Here is a 22,195-nt window from a genome sequence, read left to right as displayed (position 1 = left end):
CAACCCTGATACCAAAAAAAGTTGTGAAGCTGAATGAGATCATCTGCTGACAAACATCTGTTGAGACGATATATTTAATGTTTGACCTCATTAACTTGATTTTTTCTAAATAATATGAACGTCTCGACTTCTTTTGGAGTCGATGAATATTTACATGCTTTAACGTGCTGTGACATCATAACTTTACTTACGTTACTGAAGTTAACATGAAAGAGACGCTATTTTTCTATTTTTCCGATGGTGGTGTGTGTGTGTGTGTGTGTGTGTGTGTGTGTGTGTGTGTGTGTGTGTGTGTGTGTGTGTTCGTGCTCACCCCCGGTGTCAGAGTCATGGAAGTTGGGGTCCAGGCCCTTTTCCAGCCATTTGGAAACCTTCTCCACATTCTTCTGATGCACATGTTCCATGAAGCGCTTCAGGTTGGCCTGAAAAATATCGACACCAACAAACGGATCAGTTCAGATTTTATTGTCTAACTTACATCAAACACAACATTTGTGTCTGTAGCTGCATGCAGCAGCTCAGCAGTGTGTGTGTTTGTGTGTGTACCTTGGTGTGTAGCTTGGCCAGCTGTTTATCGTCCACGTAGCTCTGCGTGTAAATTCTCCTCTTGTAACGAAACTGTGAAATAAAAGGTCGAAGGTCAGAGCTAGTTTCTACTAATACAAACAACATTTATACACATGCAAGAATCTTTGATTGGCCAGGAGTTAAGGTGCAGTCAGGTCCTGCCAAGATGGCGACCTCTGGTACCACCCACTTTCAGTCAGAAAGTCAGAACGGCTCTATCCGCTATTCAGACAGGAAGTCAGGAAGTACTGACAGACGGACCAACACACTGTTGACAGAATGAAACAGTGTAATTATCCTTTAAAGGAGGAAGCGTACCTCCAGGTATGGGATGGGCGTGATGGGAGGGAGAGGGTATTCCTTCAGCAGCCGCTCCTCGTCCAGAAACTTTCCGGCTCGGCCGTTGAACGCCGGCTGGAAGAGACCATAGTTCAAAACATCCGACAGAGACTGAGTCAACGTCACCAGAACCCTCTGCTTACTGGTCCAAACTGGTAACTCTGGGTCCAACCGCAAACACTTCTGAGAGAGCCAGAGACAGAGAAACAGACAGACAGAGAAAGAGACAGAGACACAGACAGACAGACACACAGGTTTGTCCTGCTGATTCATTCATGTCGTCTTTTCTTATCCTCCACAGTCATATACAGTATTTATATAACGTTATTTATATATATACTGTATATATTTATGTGTGTGTTACCGTCTGCTGCAGGTCCGGGATGCCAATGCGGACGACAATGCTGTTTCCGGAGGGCGTGTCATCCGCGTCGTCGTCCCTGGCAACAACAGAGCCTGTCGGGTTGCCGTTAGTAACCGCCTGTTGCCGCGGGCGATCATGTTTGGTGTCAGCAGCCGGACTCAGAGGCATGTGGCTGAAACACACACACACACGCACACACGCACACACACACACACACACACACACACACAAAATGTCTCTCATTAGCATTCTGACATCTGCTGCTAGTTAGCGACCGAGCTAATGTTCACGAGGAAGAGAAAACTTCGTCACGTAAGTGTGAGGAGTTCATCAGACAGTGTGTGTTCTGAAAGAGTAATTGTTAGCATGTCCGTTAGCATAGCCAGATAGCAAAACTGGACCAGACAGTCATCCGGCCCACACACAGCGTTTAATGATGGCACTTGGGCGGCGCCACCAGTCCACACGGTGTGTGGGTCAGTTGAACGTGTCTGGTGTGCAGTGTTGGGGTAACGCATTACTTCTGCAATTCAAGTAATCCGTTATTTACTTTTTCATAAAAGTAATCTGTTACTGAAAAAAATGCTCTTTTCCTTTTGTTGCCACAAAATAAAATAAAATCCCTGAAGCCTCGTCTGACTGTTGCTCTCCTGCTGCTCAGCAGGCGGCTGCAGCAGGTAAACCTGCAGCTGTGTAGCTGGTTAATTCAATATGGCGAGATGACAGAGAGGACGGCAGTAACTACATGGAAATATTCACATTATTTTGAATTTTTGGGAGAGAAGGACGAGAACAACATCACTGTGATGTATAAGTTGTGTCTGGAGGAGAAGAGTTGTTGTGTTGTGTTCAGGCCTCTGCTCAGGTCACTGTCAGACTGTCAGCAGGATAAAGATGTAAATGCTACATTGTGTCTGTCATCACTATTATTAGGCTGCGATGTTACCGACTGTGGGCTGTGAAGAAGGCTACAAAATGGCGGCAGAGTCGATACAGTCAAAGGTTCATGTGCAGTGTGTGTCACTGCACAAACAGCAGTCGCTGGTAGGTGGGCGAGGAGCAGTTGACCTGCATGACGCAGAAATGTGGAACTGACAAACGTGTTTATTTCTGTGGTCATTTGTAGCCAGTGTGTTACATTTAAAGAGAAATGGTTAAAGGAACAGTCCACCAAAAAAGTTTCATCATCTCCTCCTCGTCAAGTTTCACCTGTTTTAGTTGCTTTACCTCAAACTGTCACCTGTTGGAGACATTTCATGTTTTTTTTCTGGGTTGTTTTTTACTGCTACGACTACAAAACTTCACCTGAGACTCCGTCAGCACTCAGGTGAGGACATGACGACCACCACTCCACCTGTACTGCTGAGGAAACTTTCTCACAGTTGTATTAACAGTTCATCATCACAGAGCTGCTGGCTCTCACTTTTTATTTTAGTCCCATCTCTTAAACTTTCTGCTGACTTGTATCCGTGCCTGATGAAGAGATTGACAGCTGGATATGATTTGGACTCGGTGTCAGAGACTTCAGTGAGGACAGATATTAGCATGAATCTGACAGCCTCCCACAGCATTTCTCACCGCGGACATTTTGCATCCTCAGAGGTGTAAGTAATACCAGTGATAATGGCTGCTCTCCACTGAGGTGTTCCACTGCAGAACAACATGTGACACGACGTCTTCAAAGGATTCATTACTCATGTGATTCTCCTGCTGAGAAACTGACGACTCGACTGGTTTTCGGATCAGAACCGATTGTCCGAAGCGACTGAATTCAGGCGTCTGTTTGTGGGACGACATCTTCTTCAGATCGTCTGCTGACTCTGATCTGACCTCCACCTTCTCTAACGCTAATAATGTCCTCAGGATGTTACATCACATCCTGTTTTTCACCCCGAGTGAAGTGTGCTCACACACACGCAGACACACACACAGAGACACACACACACACACACACACACACACACCACACAGAGACACAAACAGAGACAAGTCAGTCAATGAAGGAAGCTTGTGACCCAGCAGCCTGTGATGGTGCAGCCATTAGCTTTGACTTTCTGTCCTCTGCCTGAAACATTTCGATCCCCTCTGCTTTACCTGAATATGAACTTTGAGCCGACCGCTCGTTAGCTTAGCTTAGCATGACTGGAAACAGGTTCAAACAGACTAGAAGGTTCATGAATTTAAGGCGCTGTTTAAATAAACCACTTGGTAATTCAGCGCACCACAACCTGTCTGAGGAGACGGAGCAGCTGAACTTTGGACTGATGGATGATTTAACTACAATAAGTCAACACACATGAGCAGAGGAGGCTGAGCTGTTTGTGTCATTTCGAAAAGGCTCGCTCTCATTTTAGTGTCGAGCGTCAGAGTGGATTTATAAACTCACTCCAAGTTTTTCTAACTGGCTCGTTGTTTGTTTGTGTCTTTAATCCGCACACAAACGAAGATGTAATTAAAAACTAGTTAATCAAAAGATGCAGGTGTGTGTTTCATTAACATGTGACAGTGAGTTTCCCAGTGCTTCCTGTCTTTATGCTAAGCTAACTGTTGGTCTGTATCCAGCTTCATATTTACTGTGCAGACATCAGTGTTACTGATCACCTCAACAACAAAGCGTTTCTACAATGTGGAACATGAGAATATCATATTAAATAATTTATGGACTTTAAGTTACTCATGACACAATCAGCTGATCAGCTAATTTATTTACTATATAGTTCACTACATTCACTGTCCACCATGTTATTTGTATTGTGTTGTGTTGAGTGTAAATGTTTCCACTCCATCCAGTGATTCATCTGATGATCCTCTGAACTCTCTGTTTCCACATCATCATTTGATTCTGTGTTATCATATAAATATTGATTACAGTTGTTTGAACGCTGATCGGGACGAGGGGTGAATCTGCTTTTTAAAATAAAGTCAGACAAAGTTCAGCCCTCCTGCCCACCCCGATAATTTCACGCACCTCACCACCGACACTTCCACGGCGACCTCTCCCACCGCTGATGTTACTTTGTATTCAACACAGCCCATTATAAAGTATTTAATTATCGTTTGTAGTAATCAACATTGGTGCTAATTAGCGCCTGATTACCATCCGTGCCAGCGAACGCGGAGAGCCGGATTCTGCCTCCATCACGGCCGAAGATAAAAGAGACAGAGGAGGATGAGTTGTGAGTTGTCATAGAAACTGGAATAGCAGGGAATCCTGTGCTAACCTCGCAGTGTCACCGTGTGTGTGCGTGTGTGTGTGCGCGTGTGTGTGCGCGTGTGTTAAAAAAAGCCCCCTGATCTACATGCTCGCTGTTGCCATGGCAACGCGGTTGAACAATTTTCGCAGTTCCCGTTTTAAAACTACCATCCTACCTGCTGACTCTCTCCCTCTCTCTCTGTATCTCCTGTCAGCCTCGCTCGCCCTTCACAGCAGCAGTAAACTGTGCGTCCGACACCGAACCGCTCACACATCAGCGACGCTTTCACCGCGTCGGGAAGAGATCAGAGAGTATTTCTGAGTTATCTTCAACAAAATGCTCTTTAGACTTCAGATTAAACACAGCGGCTTCAACAGGACATTTAAAGAAGAAGAAGAAGTGAAGAGTTAAACAATGATTGTACGGATTCATACAGAAATACCACTTATATTATATTATATTATATTATATTATATTATATTATAGGAGCAATCCCAGGGAGCTACCTGCTCATAACTTAATCTATATCAACACAGGTTAAAGGAACATCAGCCACCATCTCCTCCTGATGATATAAAGTCAGGCTCAGTCATCGTCTCTTCCTGATGATATAAAGTCAGGCTCAGTCATCGTCTCCTCCTGATGATATAAAGTCAGGCTCAGTCATCGTCTCCTCCTGATGATATAAAGTCAGGCTCAGTCATCGTCTCCTCCTGATGATATAAAGTCAGGCTCAGCCATCGTCTCTTCCTGATGATATAAAGTCAGGCTCAGCCATCGTCTCCTCCTGATGATATAAAGTCAGGCTCAGCCATCGTCTCCTCCTGATGATATAAAGTCAGGCTCAGCCATCATCTCCTCCTGATGATATAAAGTCAGGCTCAGTCATCATCTCCTCCTGATGATATAAAGTCAGGCTCAGCCATCGTCTCTTCCTGATGATATAAAGTCAGGCTCAGCCATCGTCTCCTCCTGATGATATAAAGTCAGGCTCAGCCATCGTCTCCTCCTGATGATATAAAGTCAGGCTCAGTCATCGTCTCCTCCTGATGATATAAAGTCAGGCTCAGTCATCGTCTCCTCCTGATGATATAAAGTCAGGCTCAGTCATCATCTCCTCCTGATGATATAAAGTCAGGCTCAGCCATCGTCTCTTCCTGATGATATAAAGTCAGGCTCAGCCATCGTCTCCTCCTGATGATATAAAGTCAGGCTCAGCCATCGTCTCCTCCTGATGATATAAAGTCAGGCTCAGCCATCGTCTCTTCCTGATGATATAAAGTCAGGCTCAGTCATCGTCTCCTCCTGATGATATAAAGTCAGGCTCAGCCATCGTCTCTTCCTGATGATATAAAGTCAGGCTCAGCCATCATCTCCAGCTGCTGAACACCTGAAGCAGCTGGAGATGATTTAAACATCAGATGTCTCCATACAGCTCGTCTGCTGTGATCACAGTCCGCAGAAACCCCGAGATGATAACAGTAGCGGTACACAAACTCCCTCTAGTGGTACGCGGAGGAATCCCAGAAGTTTAAAGACTTAAGCTGAAACGCAATTTAAAACAAGCTCCGTCTGTCCTGTAATATTTTTTTGTCGTAGTCACGTCGTACAGAAACACATCATCCGTGAATAATTACGAGCTAAATGCTAAACGAGCTAAACAAGTGGATAAGAAAAGTGTTAAGCAACAAAACCTCTGAAGTGCCCAAAGATGTCAGTATTGGTGAGCAGAAGAGTTGAACAGAACTGAACCTGATGGAATATTTCAGAGTCATTGTTGGATTTTTGGAGCAACACGGTGAATACGCTGCATCTGGATAATTTCATGTTACTTTACTTTGACGTTGGTCGTGACATCCATCACTTAACATCTGAGAACGACCCAAACTAACATCAGTCCATCGACGTTTGACTTAAACAATTATCTACAAGTCCAACTGTTCTCAAAGAAATCCTACAAACAGAGAACAAATATAACAGATTAATACACGTAAAGTGTAATTTAAGTGTCTATAAACCCAGAACACCCCCAGATCTCTCACCTCCATATATGTCAGGGAAGCACACAACAGGATGCATTAACTTTAATATCTAACCAACAACAGTTTATTTCAGTAGGAGCTTGTAACACTTTATTTCATGTCTGTTATTTCTGAATATTTGTTTGAATATCGTCCAAGAAGTTCCCTGGAAAGAAGTTTTTATATATTCTGGAACTAATTATAGAGCAAACAGACACAGTGTCCAATTAATACACTTCAAAGCTGTTAATCCTGATTAAATATTTACTGAGAGTCTTTTAGTGGGAGCGAAGCAGGTCGGCTCGACACGCAGCGATGTTAAACTTCTCTACAGGGAGGCAGCAGATCACACGTGAACGAGACCAAAGTATCAACGTCAGGATGGAGATTTATTTCTCTATTTTCCCTGTTTACTGGTTAATTAATATTTTTAGTTAATTATCGGTTTACTGACAATAAAAAGAGGTGAAAATATGAAGACAAATCACTTTCTTAGTTGTATTTAAACAGAGCTGGTATCACCAGGAGGCCTCCTGATGTCATGTTTGTGTTTCGTGTGCTGCGTTCACAGAGTCTGTATTTTACTCGTATCCACCGATGTTACCTCCAGGATACGACGTTCATGCTCTGCAGCAGAGCGTCTGTTTCACAGCAGCCTCATCAATGATTCAGTGAAGTGTTGCTGCTCACTTTCTTCATGTGTTTGCAGCTCATTTAGTTCACGTGAAGGTGTTTAGTGTGCGTCTGTACTTGAATCTCACGGCTGTAGGAAGCAGTTTAACTAACAGGTGGTTTGATACTTCTACCTGGTTGTACGAGCATTAGAAAAAAATACAGTTCGGCCTACATTTTACAATTTCATCCAGAGGAAGCTTTTGGCCACAGATCAAATATTTGAAGATATTAAAAAGCTCAAATCACAGAAATCAGTTCAATGATTTAATAAAGCTTTGTGGCTTCAGGCTCAAGATAGAAAATGACTTAAAATCTGACAAATGGAGCCAAAACATCAGATTAAATATCTAAAACACTGCTTCCTATTAGTATATTTTAAATAAAGTGTCCTGTTGTATCATCTAACGTCACGGTGGCGCTGCAGTAAGTTTAAAGATAATAATAAAAAATAAAAGCTGGAGCTCCTCCCTGCCTTTAATCCAGTCATTGTTTTTTGTTTAACTTGTTCCTTCTTGACATCTTCATGTGTCTTTATTTCTTTCTCCTCTCTTTTAGTCTCATTTGTCACGTCTTCATCACCTTCATCTCGTATTGTCTCTCGCATGTTCATCATGGTTAAGTGGGGGAGTGCTGGGGTACGAGTGCTGACAGAGAAACAATAAAAGTGGCAGACAGTCGAAATAAATATAAATAAATATCTAATTTAAAGTGAATAAATATCACAATAATAAAGTTGTAATTTATGTGTAAATGCTTCGAAGATTTTATTTTATTTTGTGGCGACAGAAGGAAAAGACAGCAACTGTCAACAGTAACAGATTACTTTAATGAAAAACTAACTAAATAACAGATTACTTGTATTGCTGAACTAACACATTACATTACTTGTAAAGTAATCAGACTACTCTAACAGATTACTTTGTAACAGGTTACCCCGACACTGTTCGCTGGTCCACCTGGGGACCGGGCCGCTTTAACTGGGTCAGTTACAGAACACACTCAGACTGAGGACTCACATGAAAAAGAGGTTTTCATCCCAATGAGACCCGGTTAAATACAATAAAAAAGCAAACCGTAAGCGAACATATGGGCTCTCAGATCTCAGATGTCTGAGCGTCCTTGAAGGCACCAGCAGAGAGTTTTCAAATCACCACATTAACCTGCGACGATAATTTCTTCTGGCCTTAAAAGTCGCTTTCCGAAACACTCTGAGTCTGAGCGAGTTGATTTGAAATGAACTGAAGCCACAGAGTGTAATCGAGCGGCGCTGACGGGACACAGAGAAGCAGCTCGCCGACATGAATCACTTCCTCTCATTCAGCGCAGTAGAAAGACGGTAATTGCAGCGATATTTAACGCTCACGTCTGAGCCTGTGGAGGAATCCTCAGCATGCAGGACGACGTGTCACGTCTTTGAAATGTCAGAGGACCAGAGCAAAAGAAATTACAGATTCATTCATTCCTTTTTTCTGTCACCGCTCGCTGCTATTCAGGGTCAGAGCGGGGCTGCAGCGTATCCCAGCATGCACCGGGTGGAGGTCACGGGCAGGTCGGCTACGAACGGCTCTGAGACGGTAACAGTCGCCTCGACGAGGGTTTAAATGTTTAATCTGTCCTGTTTCACGCCTTCATGTCGAGTTCAAGTGTCTCATTCAGACTGAACTCTAAACAGGTGAGCTGGATTTTAATAGCAATGACTTTTCTCTGTATAATCGATGGACTGGAGCGTCTACAGGACGTGAAAAGTTTCATTATTCGTGTCACACAATGAAGAAGATTATTCACATAAAACATTTTCCAGACTTTTCTCGAATTTATTTCCTTTTCTTGTGGAAAAAAACCTGATGCTTTTATCTGAGAAAAGGATCAAAGAAAGTAAAGTCAGTGTTTGGTGGAGCGCCGCTGATAAATGTGACGTGATGATGGCTGCAAGCAGACAACGCTTTAATTTTAAAGGAGCAGTCTGTAGTTTTGTGGAACAGCTGGGACAAATCCTACTGACTCTACCTTTAACTTTAAGTTTGCTCTTATATTTTGTCTTATCGCTGCGTTTATATTTCTTCTCACTGCTCTTTGCACCGGTATTTAATTCTGTGAAGCTGATTATTGCATTTTATTTGTTTAACTTGTCCTTCTTGTACTGTATGTGCTACGTGTGAGATGACTTTGTTGTGAACTGGTGCTGTACAAATATTGATTGATTGATTGACTGATTGATGGCTCTGTACTATTTTGAGTCTTTAACTACATGAGGTTACTCATTTGATCATTTTTCAAAATTACACAATAAAATCCAGGTTTCTGTGGTCTCGTGTGACTAACGACTAAAAAAAGATATGAAGAGACACTCGAGGCTGAATTTGCTTCTCTTGGATGATATTTTAATGGTTTAATAGTCTTTGAATTATATTAATATGACGTGAGCTTCAGTTAGCTCTGCACAGAAATGGCAAGCGGTAGAAATGTCCTTCAGAGGGAGACTTCTTACTTTGATACTCCGAGTAGCCTGTACTCTATTACTTTTATTGGAGTAAAGAAGTTGAATCAGTACTTCTACTGGAGGACAGGACGACTATTGGCAACATATGAACACAATATTTATTTATTTTTTCAGAAATGTGGATGTAAAGACTAAATCTGAGACCATGTACAGTCTCAGTCACAGAAACGATATATCTAAATATCATCTAATTAAGTACAAGTTTGTATTTGTTCTATCAGCTCTTTGCTGTTTGTTGTTCTGGGACGGGGACAAACGCTGTATCACTACATTTGTTTTGACAGACTGGAACAGTAAACACTGAGCCTGAGCAGCAGATTAGCAGGTTATGTACCGTAATCAATATAAAACCGGATCACTGCTGTGTGAGTGCAGTCCGCTCAGAACTGGAGCCGGCACAAATGTCCAAATGACATGTTTGTGTCCACTGCCGGCCTCCGCAATCAACTCTGAGCCGTTTGATTCTCAGCCTTCAACAGTTTGTCTGCACTTCAGAAAACACTTCACATCCACCAATCTGAGGCTCCGAATCACCTGAAAACTGAAATAACAACCATCGCTGCTCTGAGGGGGACGACGGTCGACTGGACTCAGTCCAGAAACACTCCAGAACCTCGACAGGTCAACATAATGACAGAAATTAGCACTGATAATAAAGTTTTCTCTGAGTCAGACGAGCAGCTTCACCTCCCGACAAACACAACACTGACTGACACTGTGCACACACCTGTGAACACACCTGAGACCCGCTGAGAGGTTCTTCTATCTTCTGTTCTCTGTAATCTTCACCTGCTCTTCAACTCAATCAGTCGTATTCATTGAAGCAAAGGAAACCACAGAACTGGAAAAAAAAAACCTCAACACATTTCCCAGTTTTGGGGCTTTTCATGCGTCTGTGTCTGGAATAAAAGCTCATTAACTGAGAGCTTTTCACTGTTGTTTGACGGATTAACCTTCAAAACGAAGGTAAAGACAAAAGGGGAGCCAGCTCCCTGACAGCTGTTCAAACACGAGGCAGTGACACACTGTTGTGGGTAACACCCGGGAGCGTCTGACTGAAGACTCCCCTCGTCTGCAGAGCAAAAGCTGCTTCTGCTTCATCGCTCATTGGCAGTTTTTTAACTTTCTGAGTTTATCGCCTGCTGCTTCTACACCCAGACACCAAAACAATGTTGGCAATGTTTCTGCAAACCAGCGACATGTCTCAACTTCACAGCTCTTCATGTTTAATTGTTTGGTTTGTCCGACACTTGATCTGCTGGTTTCATTCTGAGGTCAAGTTAGCGTCGTGAACATGCAACGTCTGGATACACTTTCAAAATAAAGGCACTAAAACAACTTTAGGAAAAGATCATGGATTGGCTTAAAATCAGTGATGGAATGTAACTAAGTACTACTTTATACTTCCACTCCACTACATTTCTGAGCAAATGTTGAACTTTTCACTCCACTACAATTATGTGATGACTCAACAGATGGTATTTACGGCAGATGTAATAAAACATCTTTGTTTCAGACGGGGTGCGTGCTAAAACTTTTAGCTTAGCAGCTACGGTGAAGATTTCAGCTTAAGAAAGTGTTTAAAAGACGTCTTTCAGATCAGTTTGGGATCCTCTGGATCACAGCAGACGAGCTGTACGAAGCCATCTGATGTTTTTTTGGTTGTTTAACATTTTAAATCAAGTCTCCAGCTGCTTCAGTTGTTTAGCAGAATGCTGCAACTCTGTTTTACTGTGAAGCTCCAGAGATGTCTGTGGACTACGAGACTTCACCTGACTTTCATCCAGCAGTCAGACTGTTGATCGTCTATTCTTCTTCTAAAATAGTTTTTATGTCTTTATTTGCGTTGAGGTGGAAACATGACAGGAAATGAGTGGAACGAGACGGGGAATGACATAAGACAAAGGTCCCCGGCAGGAATCGAGGCCGCCCACCAGGACGCCCGACTCTCTTCCGTTCTTTCATCCTTTTTTGGGCTCTTCACTTCTCGCTCTTCCTCTTTCTTGTTGCCTTCTTCCTCACATTCCTCCCCTCGTTCTCACTTCCTTTCTTTCCATCTAGTCATTACACTCCTACTCTTCCTACAGTTCAGACTCTTTCCAACAATCCTACTTTCACACCTCATGAAGCAAAACATTTCTGCTCAGAGCAATCAAACCATATTTTCCCTTGAAAATGCACCATCTGTACTTCTCTTTATGCTCGCTGCTGTAAATGTGAATGAGTCCTCCAGGTAACACTCATCAGTGGGAGCAGGAGCAGCGTTTCTCTTGTTTTTTTTCCTCCATTGTTCTCTGCAGAGAGCTCCGTTATGTAACGAGTCCTCGGGTCCATCGTCAGGTTTCCTTCAGGACCGATTGGATCCAGGATGCTCAGCGCGGGTTCGATTTGGCTCCAGATCATTGTCTTGCGTAGAGGTGAAATTCTTGCTCGGCTCGAGCAGCGGGAGGCTTCTTCCTGAAATAACTCGGGTCACCATTTTGATCATTTCCCGTTTTTGTCCTGAGCAGAGCCGCTGTCCTCCCACACAGCCTGCACAATACAGCAGCTACGTGCTTCATCTGGAAATAAGAACTGAAAATGCTTCAGTTTCACAGAACCAGAGGGTTTGTGAGGGACCGACAGCGGCTCCTAATGAGAACTTGTTTCAGTTTTAAATTATTCATTCCTTCATATTTATGATTCTGTTTCAAAATAAAAATATCTGACGCCAAAAAATCATCTTGGGATCAAAAATGTCCCCAAGTTTAAAATTTAATGTGCAACAACTGGGCCTGATATGATGAAGAGCAGCTGATGAACCTTTTAAAGACTTCATTGACCGTTCAGTAAACCCCAAACAGTGATGATCCAGTCATAGCTCACAATCAGGCACAGCAGGTGTATCAGGCTGTGGATTTCTCCGTACTCGGCCGACAGCAAATCGATGTCAACTGAGAAGTTTCAAAACATCGTTCATCATTAATGTCCAACGGGGCTTTTCCACCGCACCGTGCTGATTTACTCTTCCATCGCCAATTTGACCTCGCTGTGCCCGAGGAGGACGTTCTCCACAGCGGTGGTGTTGTTACAGCCAACACGGCTGCCAAATGGCTGACTGCGATCTGAGTCACACCACTGGATATTTTTAGGAAGACCTGAGGGTCACCAGCTGTTTGTGTGGCGTCAAAAAACAGATATTTTTCACAACACATAGAACAGCTTAAAGAAGTTAAGCCGTGTGGCAATTTAGACCTCACAAATTCAAATGAAGGATGATTTAATGACTTTTGAGGCCTAAAATCTACAAAATTGGAGACATTTTAAGACTTTTTCAGGACCTGAAGACACCCTGGTCGTGTGACGTCAGTTGTTGTCCACTTTGATTCACATCTTGTGCTCTTCTTCAGTGGATTTTGTTCAATTTGACTAAATTTCATCAGCCATCATAAACAATTTGTTGAAACTCCATCACCTGAACAAGACCGCAGGGTGCTGCTGAAAACCAAGGATGGAGCTCGTCAATAGAAATTGATTTAGGATGTTTGTTTTTTAAATCATCAGCCATCGACATTCTAGTTCAAATTAAATGTACATTGTGATATATGAAAGTATAATATTCTTTAACTATCATTTGTCTTGCCAGTCAGAAAACGGATGAACAGTGAAGTCGTCCTCTTGCATAATTCAGAAAGACTGAATGTTCCTTTATAGTGAGAAGAGCTTCTGTGTTACCAGCTGACAATGATCACAGTCTGGCTGTTCAACACACCAAGTGATCAGGATGAAAATCAGCTTCACGTCCTGAATGCGAATTTCTGAGTTTCACAGACACAACAAGTGAGAGAAATGTCCAGGAGGAAGAACGAAGAGGAGCAGTGAGAACCAAGAAGGAGTTTAGTGACGGAAAGTAAACGAGTTTATAACTTTTGGGGACTCAGCAAGAACAAGATTTCATACCATCGCTGTGGACAGAACTCGTGGGTTGTTTTAGAAGAAAATCTCATTCAAAAGTCCATTTAAAATTTGAGCTATTTTGTTATTTTCCAAGCCTTCTACCAGAGACTGTAAATCTAAGGAATTAAAATGCTTCTGTTCATCTGTCTGTTTCTTTTTCTATCTGACAGGTTTTTCATACCAAAACCACAAAAAGCAGTTTCTTTATCTTCTGTACAGTGATAGGTGTAAAGTTACAATCAGATTATTTGATTTCTTATTCTTATATTCAGCCCCGAGCGTCTGTGCTCCCAGAGAGGCTCCAGAAACATCATACAACACCAGCTTAAACCACACAGAACCAACAAGAACAAGATTTAATACAAATGTCGTAAACGGAAAATCTCATTCAAAACTCCATTTAAATTTTAAGCTATTTTGTAATTTTCCAAGATTTCTTCCAGTGACTGTAAACATCCATCGTGACCACCAGTCATTCAAACCGGATGACATGAATGACGAGTATTCACGAGTTGAAAATATCAAACTTTCAGCAAAAAAGGAGGAGATCCAGATGTTCTGGAGCAATAAACACCTGGAGTCTTTTCAGATTCTGCTCTGATCCGACGGGAGGAGAGCTCAGAGATTACTTTGTAACTAAAAGTGTAATTAAAAAGTGAATTTATCTTCACTCCTGTTTATCAACCTCAACGTTACAGTAACGTAACATTACAGAGAGGAGACACAGAACCAGAACCAGAGTCTCTGCTGAGTGCTGACTTCACTCAGAGTTGACCTGAATTCAATAAACACAAAAGATGCAACGATCATCAAGGGAGCACCACTTTTCTTCTGACCCAGATGTGATGACGAGGCCAAACTCAGAACCAGAGGCAGATTCCAGCGACACATCTGGCCACACAATAAAACAGCGACGTGAGGAGGATCCTGCTGCGCTTCTCCTCTTCTGACCTCTGCAGCACACTGAAGTAAGCTGCACTAACTGTAGGTGCTAGCTAACGTTAGCTATGTTAATTTTTCGTGTTTAACATTCATCTTTGATGTTAAGATAATGGCATTAATTCATTCTTGTAGTTAGTTTTGTCTGTTGGGCTTTAAAAAGCACTTAATCTGATGTTATGCCAACTGCAACATTAATGTTTCTTTCATGATTGCAATTGTTTAAAAATTAAAAAACACTGAAATGGAAAGTCACTTCTACTCCGAGTCATTTATTCTTACTTTTTAGTTTTACATCAGCAGCTTTCTTGGAGTAAATGTACTTTAACGTGAGCGTATATTTTGAGCTCTCTAGCTGCTGCTGACGTGTTTCTCTCACTATGCAGCCGGTGAAATGTAAGAGCTATTTAATCACGTTCCAACAGAAGCAGAGAAGCTAATTCACTTCTTGTTCAACCCAGATAAAAAGATTCAAGGTCTCTCTGTGTTGTTTTGTGTACGTCAGCCAGCGAGGAGTCATTCTCTAACCCTCTTAAAAGACGCAGATATAAAAACACTTCATCGACCTTAAATATCCCTGGAACACAGCGAAGGCCGTAATGAAGAGGATGAACAACAGGCAGAGCCTTGTCTTAAATTAGGTTGTTAAATGTACGATCGTCTGTAAGCTAAAAGGACCAGAAGGCTGTTTGTTTATTCCTCTTTTAGCTACAAATAGTTAGAGTGTGTTTACAGGTCTTACGGAGTAAAACTGCATGTGTGGGAAAAGTCTTTTGTGACTCCAGAGGAAGCTGCACGTTATCTGATCAACTACCTCCAGTGATGTCACTCAGTGGCCACGTTGCATTGTGGATATTGTAGGCCCTGAGCTAAAAGTGTTAGCAAGGGTGTAAATAACATCTTTTGGGATCCCGGCACGTCACGCTCAGGGCGGGAAGCTTAAATCCTGGGATGAGGTTATGCTGCTGTTTTCTATGTTGCAAGCCGTATAAACGTGGGAATATATTATCATTTGACAACTTCCTGATTGATCAGCTACTGATCATTTTATGGACGATGACATCGGGCCATATTTCAAGGTAAAACAACATATTTGATAACCATTAGCTTCTGTTAGACTAAAGCTAATTCAACCACCTCCTAGCTAACATTACTGTTTGACAGTGTGACACTATACGACAGGAAAGACGTGGAAATATTCTGAAATATCAAAACACATCTTGGACACATTTATTAAAGCCTTGAAGTGAAGCACACTGGATTTAATCAAACAGCAGCGTTGAAGTGGTTGAATGCTAACGTTAGCTAATGGTTTACCAAATATGTTGTTTTATCTTGAATTATGGCCTCATGTCCCTCTAGAGTTTTACTATCCGTTGTCTTTTCACTTGCTCATCAACCAGGAAGTGATGAAATTAAAAGAGCTCATTTGCAAATACCTGTAACACAGTACAATGATATTTTAGCTTCCCACCCTGAGCATGATGTCAGAGGAAAATGGCCACCATGTGACTGTTTCTTGGAGCCATTCAATGATCTTTTGGTCTTTTAAGTCTCCAGCTGCTTCAGTTGTTCAGCAGAATGCTGCAACTCTGTTTTACTGTGAAGCTCCAGAAATGTTCTGTGGACAACGAGACTTCACCTGACTTCACATCAACATGGAGGGAGCAGATGATGACTGACATTTTTGGTTGAACTGTTCCTTTAACACCAACACTCCCAGTAATAAAGACAAGCCGTCACACTCACCTATCGTCAGCAGTCCCATCAAACTTTTCCGACGGCCTTTACTGGTCTCTACTTGGTCTCTTCTGGTCTGGCCTGGCCTGGTCTGATCCGCTCTACAGATTCTCACTGGCTTACTGGTCCGGTACTGGTTCTGGCTTCTGGTGGACTGCTGTAATCCTGTGAGTAGTTACTGTAGTCGTAGAGTGAGCACTTTCTGCAGCAGGTGAAGTAGTTTTCCGGAGATGTTGTAGAATGAGCAGCAGATGGAGTATTTTTACAGTCGGGTGTTTTCTGTAATTGTTGTGTAGTAATCCTGCGGTAGAGTGAGTGGTCTCAGAGGTTCAGATTGTATTCTGGAAGCTGCCCTGCCCATCCTGTAGAAAGGGAGGAAAAGGGGGAGGAAGAGCGAGAGGAAGATGGGTGGGAGGTAAAGGAGAGGGAGGCCAGGATGTGAGGAGGAAGGGGGAGCAGAAGAAAAAAAAACATGTCAGATGAGGAGCGGGGGGTGATCAGAGACGACGGAGCGTGCTGTCTTGCAGTTTAAATCAGAACTGGGTCAGACACAGTTGCATTTTGTGGAGGCCATTTCAGGTTCAGTCAGTTACACAATCTGAAGCTGTTGTATTTGTTATCATGGCAACAAGGCCAACCGGAAAGAGAGGAGCCGTAAACCTCGTTTCCAACTGCCGCTGCGCTGGTAGTATTATGTAAAGTTCTAAATATTGATCCGTCTTTCTGTTTCTATTCTCAGACGAGATAAAAAATTGATGGTGGGACTCACTGTTAGCCTTGGTTAGCGGTTAGCGTTCATTAAAGTTGTGTGAGCTCACAGAGGGAGTCCGAGGATGCAGAGCAGAGCTTTGCTTTGCTGAAGTGGAAAAAATGTGTCGAATGAAGCGACTTCATGGTTTTTCTGTTGTGGTGGAGTCTCAGCATCTACAACAAGCTTTTAGAAAATGATCTGAAGGAACCACAGCTGCAGCTTTCAGTCGATCTATTCATTATTCTATCAACACAACATGAATCAGCGACTAATTTAACAACATTAATTTAATAATTTTTAAAAAGTCAAAGTTTCTCCACAGCTTGAGACTTTCTGCTTTTCTATATTTGATATCTTTGTGATTATGTGAGTATGTTTGGGATTTGGACTGTTAGTTAAAATAAGACATTTAAAGACAATAGCGATGCCTCAGGGAAAATTTGACATTTCACACAGTTTGCTCGCCAACTGGCCAAAAGGTGAACTTTTTTATTCTTGAGACATGTTTGTGGCGATGGTCTGTGTCACCACTGACTACAGAACGTGCCCCATCTCTTTCATGGAGCCGCAAAGTTATACAAACTGTGTTTACTGCAAAATGATTGCTTGCTCTTTTTCGCTCTTTTTGCTATTGTGAATATCACAGGTAGGTACGGCAACACCATTTGGACAAACCGGAGTGTTTTGTCTCTGGAACAACTGGCCTTCGGAGCAGTGGGCCTTAGTTTTTGGGATAATGGGACATTTTTCCAGACTTCTGGGATTTCAGAATAATGGGTCATCTGACCAGTGGGCAGTCCCCGTTTACTGATAGCTAACAGTAGAATTTTTGCCGTCTGCTCGGAACCAGCTGTTGACCTTTGATAGCCTATTAGCCAACGGCTGCTAGCTTCCTGGTTAGTCATCCAGTAGCATACTGATAGCCAGCTGGTAGCCTGCTAATGGCTAACAGCATGCTAACCAGCTGGTGCTTACAGTGGGTCTGTGGGACCAGGACGTTTCTATGGCAACGCAGGGAGCAGGAGGACATGTCCGAACGAGGAAAACAATTTACAGAAAGAAAAGGACTTGACAAAGATTAGAAGCACTTCCTGTGACTCCCACTTCCTGTTTCCCGTCTGGGTTGCCAAGGAAACGGATGTTTGGCAGGAAAAAGCCGAGAAGCTGGACGGCACTGATAACACACACACACACACACACACACACACACACACACTGTATATGTCTCTGTGTGTGTTTGACACTGTTGAGTCCTGACATCTTGTATTGGACCCGTCCAGTTCTTTAATTCAGAATAATTCTGGACTTTTGCTGTTAATTGGTGACAATTTCAGTTTCAGACACTGAGTTAAGATCTTCTGCAGCACTTTCAGTCACGCTGTGAAGTCGAGGAAGCATTTGACTACATTTGCATCCATCGTGTCGCCTGTCTCTGCTGTCAGCCGGCACTTCTGCTCACATTTATCGCTCCGAATCTGAACGATCTCATCCTGAGTCGACTCTTAACACGAACTGGACTCGCGGTCCAGTCCTGGTCACATCACAAAGATGCTTTTCATCTTTAGGTGTGAACAGGACGTGTGTGTGTGTGTGTGTGTGTGTGTGTCCTGAAAATGTAGCTCCCCTGGCCATTACCATGGCAACCAATGGCAGGAGCTGATAATACTGTATTATCATCTCTCTCTCTGACACACACACTCACTTTATCTTGTCAAGTTTCTCACATCACTGGGAACCTAAAAACTGTGGCGGATCTGTTCAGTTTGTGTCTGTTCGCATTAGAGGAAGATTAAAATCCTGACACAGTGAAACGTCCCTGAGAGCCTGAAATCATCGTCAGAGCCAACAACGTTTAAATGTTGGATGAACTGAACGACATATTGATGATCAGGCTGCAGTTTGATCGTATATTATTGAATCCTTCGCAATTAAATGTCACTAAAACCTGCAATAATTTGATCTATTGTCCACATGGGGGCAGCAGAAACAAGCATCCCCTTCTAAGTAGATACGGTGAATTTGTCAGCAAACTGGCTTTTTTTCACATCAATTAAATTTATTTTCACAATCCTATTTCCGATTTTTACCCCACGTCTTGTTTTCAAGTGCCCTCTTGCCCGTCAGGTAAGTGGTTGAAATCGCCCCCAATGAAATGAGTCAACCCTTCATGAACCTCGTATGTTGTCGCCGGTGACATTTCCAATATGGACGTGCAGCATGAACGACATCAAATAAAAGGAACATTGAGTCATTACTGGACACCAGCGGTGCTCTACAGGCTAACATTAGCAACCTGTGCTCCGACCCTGTCAGTCTGCACTGATGTTAGAGGAAAGGGGGATGTTACATTGAAATAAAAAGCAGGACTGTCAAGCACAGATGAGTAGTAACCATGTAACGTTGCCTCACCCTCTGTCCAACAAGAATCTGGACTCCTTACACCCTGACGTGAACGTGCCAAATGGACGGGTTGGGATTGGGCCACAATCCTTCAATTGGAGTTGTGTTTGTGTCCACCTGATGGATGTTAGTCCGACATTCACTCTTTTAGCTTTCCTTAGCTCTGCCCATCAGAGTCAACACTGCTGATTTGCTCACCAGAAGGTTTTTTTGCACACAGCAACGCAAACTAAAGGAGGGTTGTTAAAACCGACACGTCCGACGCTGAATTTCAATAACAGAAATGTAACAAATTGTCTGTTTTGTGCTGATTTCACTGGTTATTGCTGGCCACAAAAATATGACCCCCTGCGCCTCAGGCTCATCTTTTGACCAGCGTTGCAGCGGTGTCAACAACATCTTAACAGATCAGTTTGTGATCTCTGGGCTAAAAATCAAGTCTCCAGCTGTTTCAGTTGTTCAGCAGAACGCTGCAACTCTGTTTTACTGTGAAGCTCCAGAAATGATCTGTGGACTACGAGACTTCGTGGGATCGAGCAGAGAATGACTGAATTTTAATATTTGGGGTGAACTGTTCCTTTAAAGCAGAATCGAGGCGTTCGGCAGCCGAGCAAAAAAAATGGAAATGATGTCCGAGCGTGTCTGAGCTTGTGTCAGTCACATCAGGGGAGTGACCTGTAATTTACAGTCATTTGCAGATATTCATGCCTGAACAATTTTGCTCTGATTGTCACAGGCCACACACAGGCTGCATCATGGGAAATGTAGTCCTGTAACTATATATATATATTTTTTTAAAAAGATAACAGAGGCTTGAGTCATTTTCCTCTTTGGAAAGTTGACTCAGCCAGTGAAGCACTTCGACCTCTGACCATCAGCGCCGAGGTTGAGTCGCTCGAGACGAGCCCGCTGTCACAGCGCCGGCTCAACACGTTACCATGACAACCACGTGATGTTAAAGAGAGTCAGCGCTGCAGGAGAAGAAGAAAATCCACTTCCTGTTTGAAGTGTTTGATTTTTTTTATTTTTTTATGGAGCAGATCATCTCTTTAGATAGACGGTCTGAGACTACGGCCTACACACACTCTGCTGCTGCTTACATAACACACACACACACACACACACACACACACACACACACACACACACACACAGGAGGGTAAAGTGGTGCTGGAGGAAACAGAAACAGGAAATAAAAAGACAACTCAAGAGGGAGGGAGAGAGAGAGAGAGAGAGAGAGAGAGGAGGAAAGAAAAAGGACCAGGAAGACAGGAGGACGAAGGGATGGAAAAGGAAAAGAAATGAAAGAGAGGACCAAAAAAAAGGAAAAGCAAAGGAAGGAAGGAATGTAAAAGGAGATGAGGGAGAAAAAGATAAGAAAAGGGAGCACAGAAAGGAAAGAGGGGAAGGAACCAGAAGAGAGGAGGTGGATGAAGGAAACGAGTGGAGAGAAAAGGGGGACGAGTAAAGGAAAGAGGATACTAGGAGAGTAAAGGAAGGAAAGCAAGTGATGAGAGAAGGAAAGGAAAGGAGGAAAGGAGAAGAAAAAGGAAAGGAAGACAGTAGGAAAGATATAAAGTAAAGATAGAAGGAATAAAGGAAAGGAGGCAAAGGACAGAAGAGGATGAAGAAAATAAAAGGCATGGATGTGATAAACGAAGAAATCAGTGAGAGGATGAAAAAGGAAAGGATGGGAAAAGGAAAAGAGAGGAGCAGACGAGGAAAGGAGAAAAAGGAAACAAGGATAGGATGGAAGGCAGGGAGAGATGTAGGAAGGAAAGGAAGGGAAACGAGGAAGGAAAATGAAAGGAAAGGACACAAGGTAAGACAAGGAATGTGAAGAGGGATGAGGGAAAGGAAAGTTGATGGTGGGGAAGGAGAGGAAAGGGAAAGGAGGCAAGGAAGCCAGTTAGGTATGAGGAAGAAGAGAAGAAGAAGAGAAAGGAAAAGGAAAGGAAGAGTTGATACTAGGAAAGGAGAGGAAAGGATTACCGGTAAAGGAGATAAGGAAGCAAGTGAGGGGCGAGTGAAGAAGATGAGAGGAAAGAGGGAAAAACAAAAAAGAGGAAGGAAGAGGAACAGAAGAAAAAAGAGGGTATGCAAGGAAAGGAAAGGAAAGGAGGCAAGAGGGAAGAGAGAAGGAGAGTTGGCAAGGGAAGGTAAAGAGGAAAGGAATGCAGATAAAGAAGGAAAGGAAGCAAGGAAGGAAGGGGAGGCAAACGAGGAGAGGAGGAAAGGAAATGAGGAGAGGAAAAGCTAATGACAGGTAATAAAGGTGAAGTAGATAAAAAACATTTAGTCACGACTTTTAAAGTTAAAGACCGGCCGCAAGTGACCGACACACACGCACACATCGCTGAATTAGCCAAACACACATGCATTCCCTTTAACACACACACACACACACACACACACACACACACGGCTGCAGAGAGAGAGAGGGGGACTCACCCAGAAGATCACCGACTCGTTCTCCATGATGATAAACTGAAAAGAAAAAGGAAGGACTGATGGAGAGAGGGAGAGAGAGAGGAAGAGAGGGGGAGAGAGAGAGAGAGACAGAGAGAGAGAGAGAGGGAGAGAGGGAGAGAGGGAGGAAGAGAGATGATGGAGGATGGAAAAAAAGAAGAAGAAGAAGAAGAAGGAGGAGGAGAGGAAGAAGAAGAGGAGGAGGTGTATCTGGAGACGAAAAGAGAGAGGGAAGAAGAAGAGGAGAGGGAGAGAGAGAGAGGGGGAGAGAGAGGGAGAGGCAGGATGAGTGGAAGGCTG

The 22,195-nt window shown here is 43.0% G+C and overlaps 1 protein-coding gene across 6 annotated transcripts in view; it reads right to left on the bottom strand.

Annotated features, from left to right (window-relative positions):
- The window catches only part of shank3b (SH3 and multiple ankyrin repeat domains 3b), a 43,506-nt gene extending 21,311 nt beyond the window's left edge, over window positions 1-22,195 (bottom strand). For 5 of the 6 annotated variants that reach the window (XM_084346024.1, XM_084346026.1, XM_084346025.1 and 2 more), the window contains exons 1-6: window positions 21,878-22,195; window positions 16,285-16,637; window positions 1,271-1,442; window positions 886-1,089; window positions 547-618; window positions 314-422 (exon numbers count right to left, since the gene is read on the bottom strand). In XM_084346024.1, coding sequence (XP_084202150.1) covers window positions 314-422; window positions 547-618; window positions 886-1,089; window positions 1,271-1,438 — 553 coding nt within the window. In that variant the 5' untranslated portion in view covers window positions 1,439-1,442; window positions 16,285-16,637; window positions 21,878-22,195. The remainder of the gene's footprint in view (window positions 1-313; window positions 423-546; window positions 619-885; window positions 1,090-1,270; window positions 1,443-16,284; window positions 16,638-21,877) is intronic. The other variant, XM_084346028.1, reaches the window with a different exon arrangement.

This window comes from Pagrus pagrus, assembly GCF_965226575.1.
Source record: "Pagrus pagrus genome assembly, chromosome: 23".
In the NCBI taxonomy this organism is placed as follows: domain Eukaryota; kingdom Metazoa; phylum Chordata; class Actinopteri; order Spariformes; family Sparidae; genus Pagrus; species Pagrus pagrus.
This window is presented reverse-complemented; position numbering and strand designations above follow the sequence as displayed.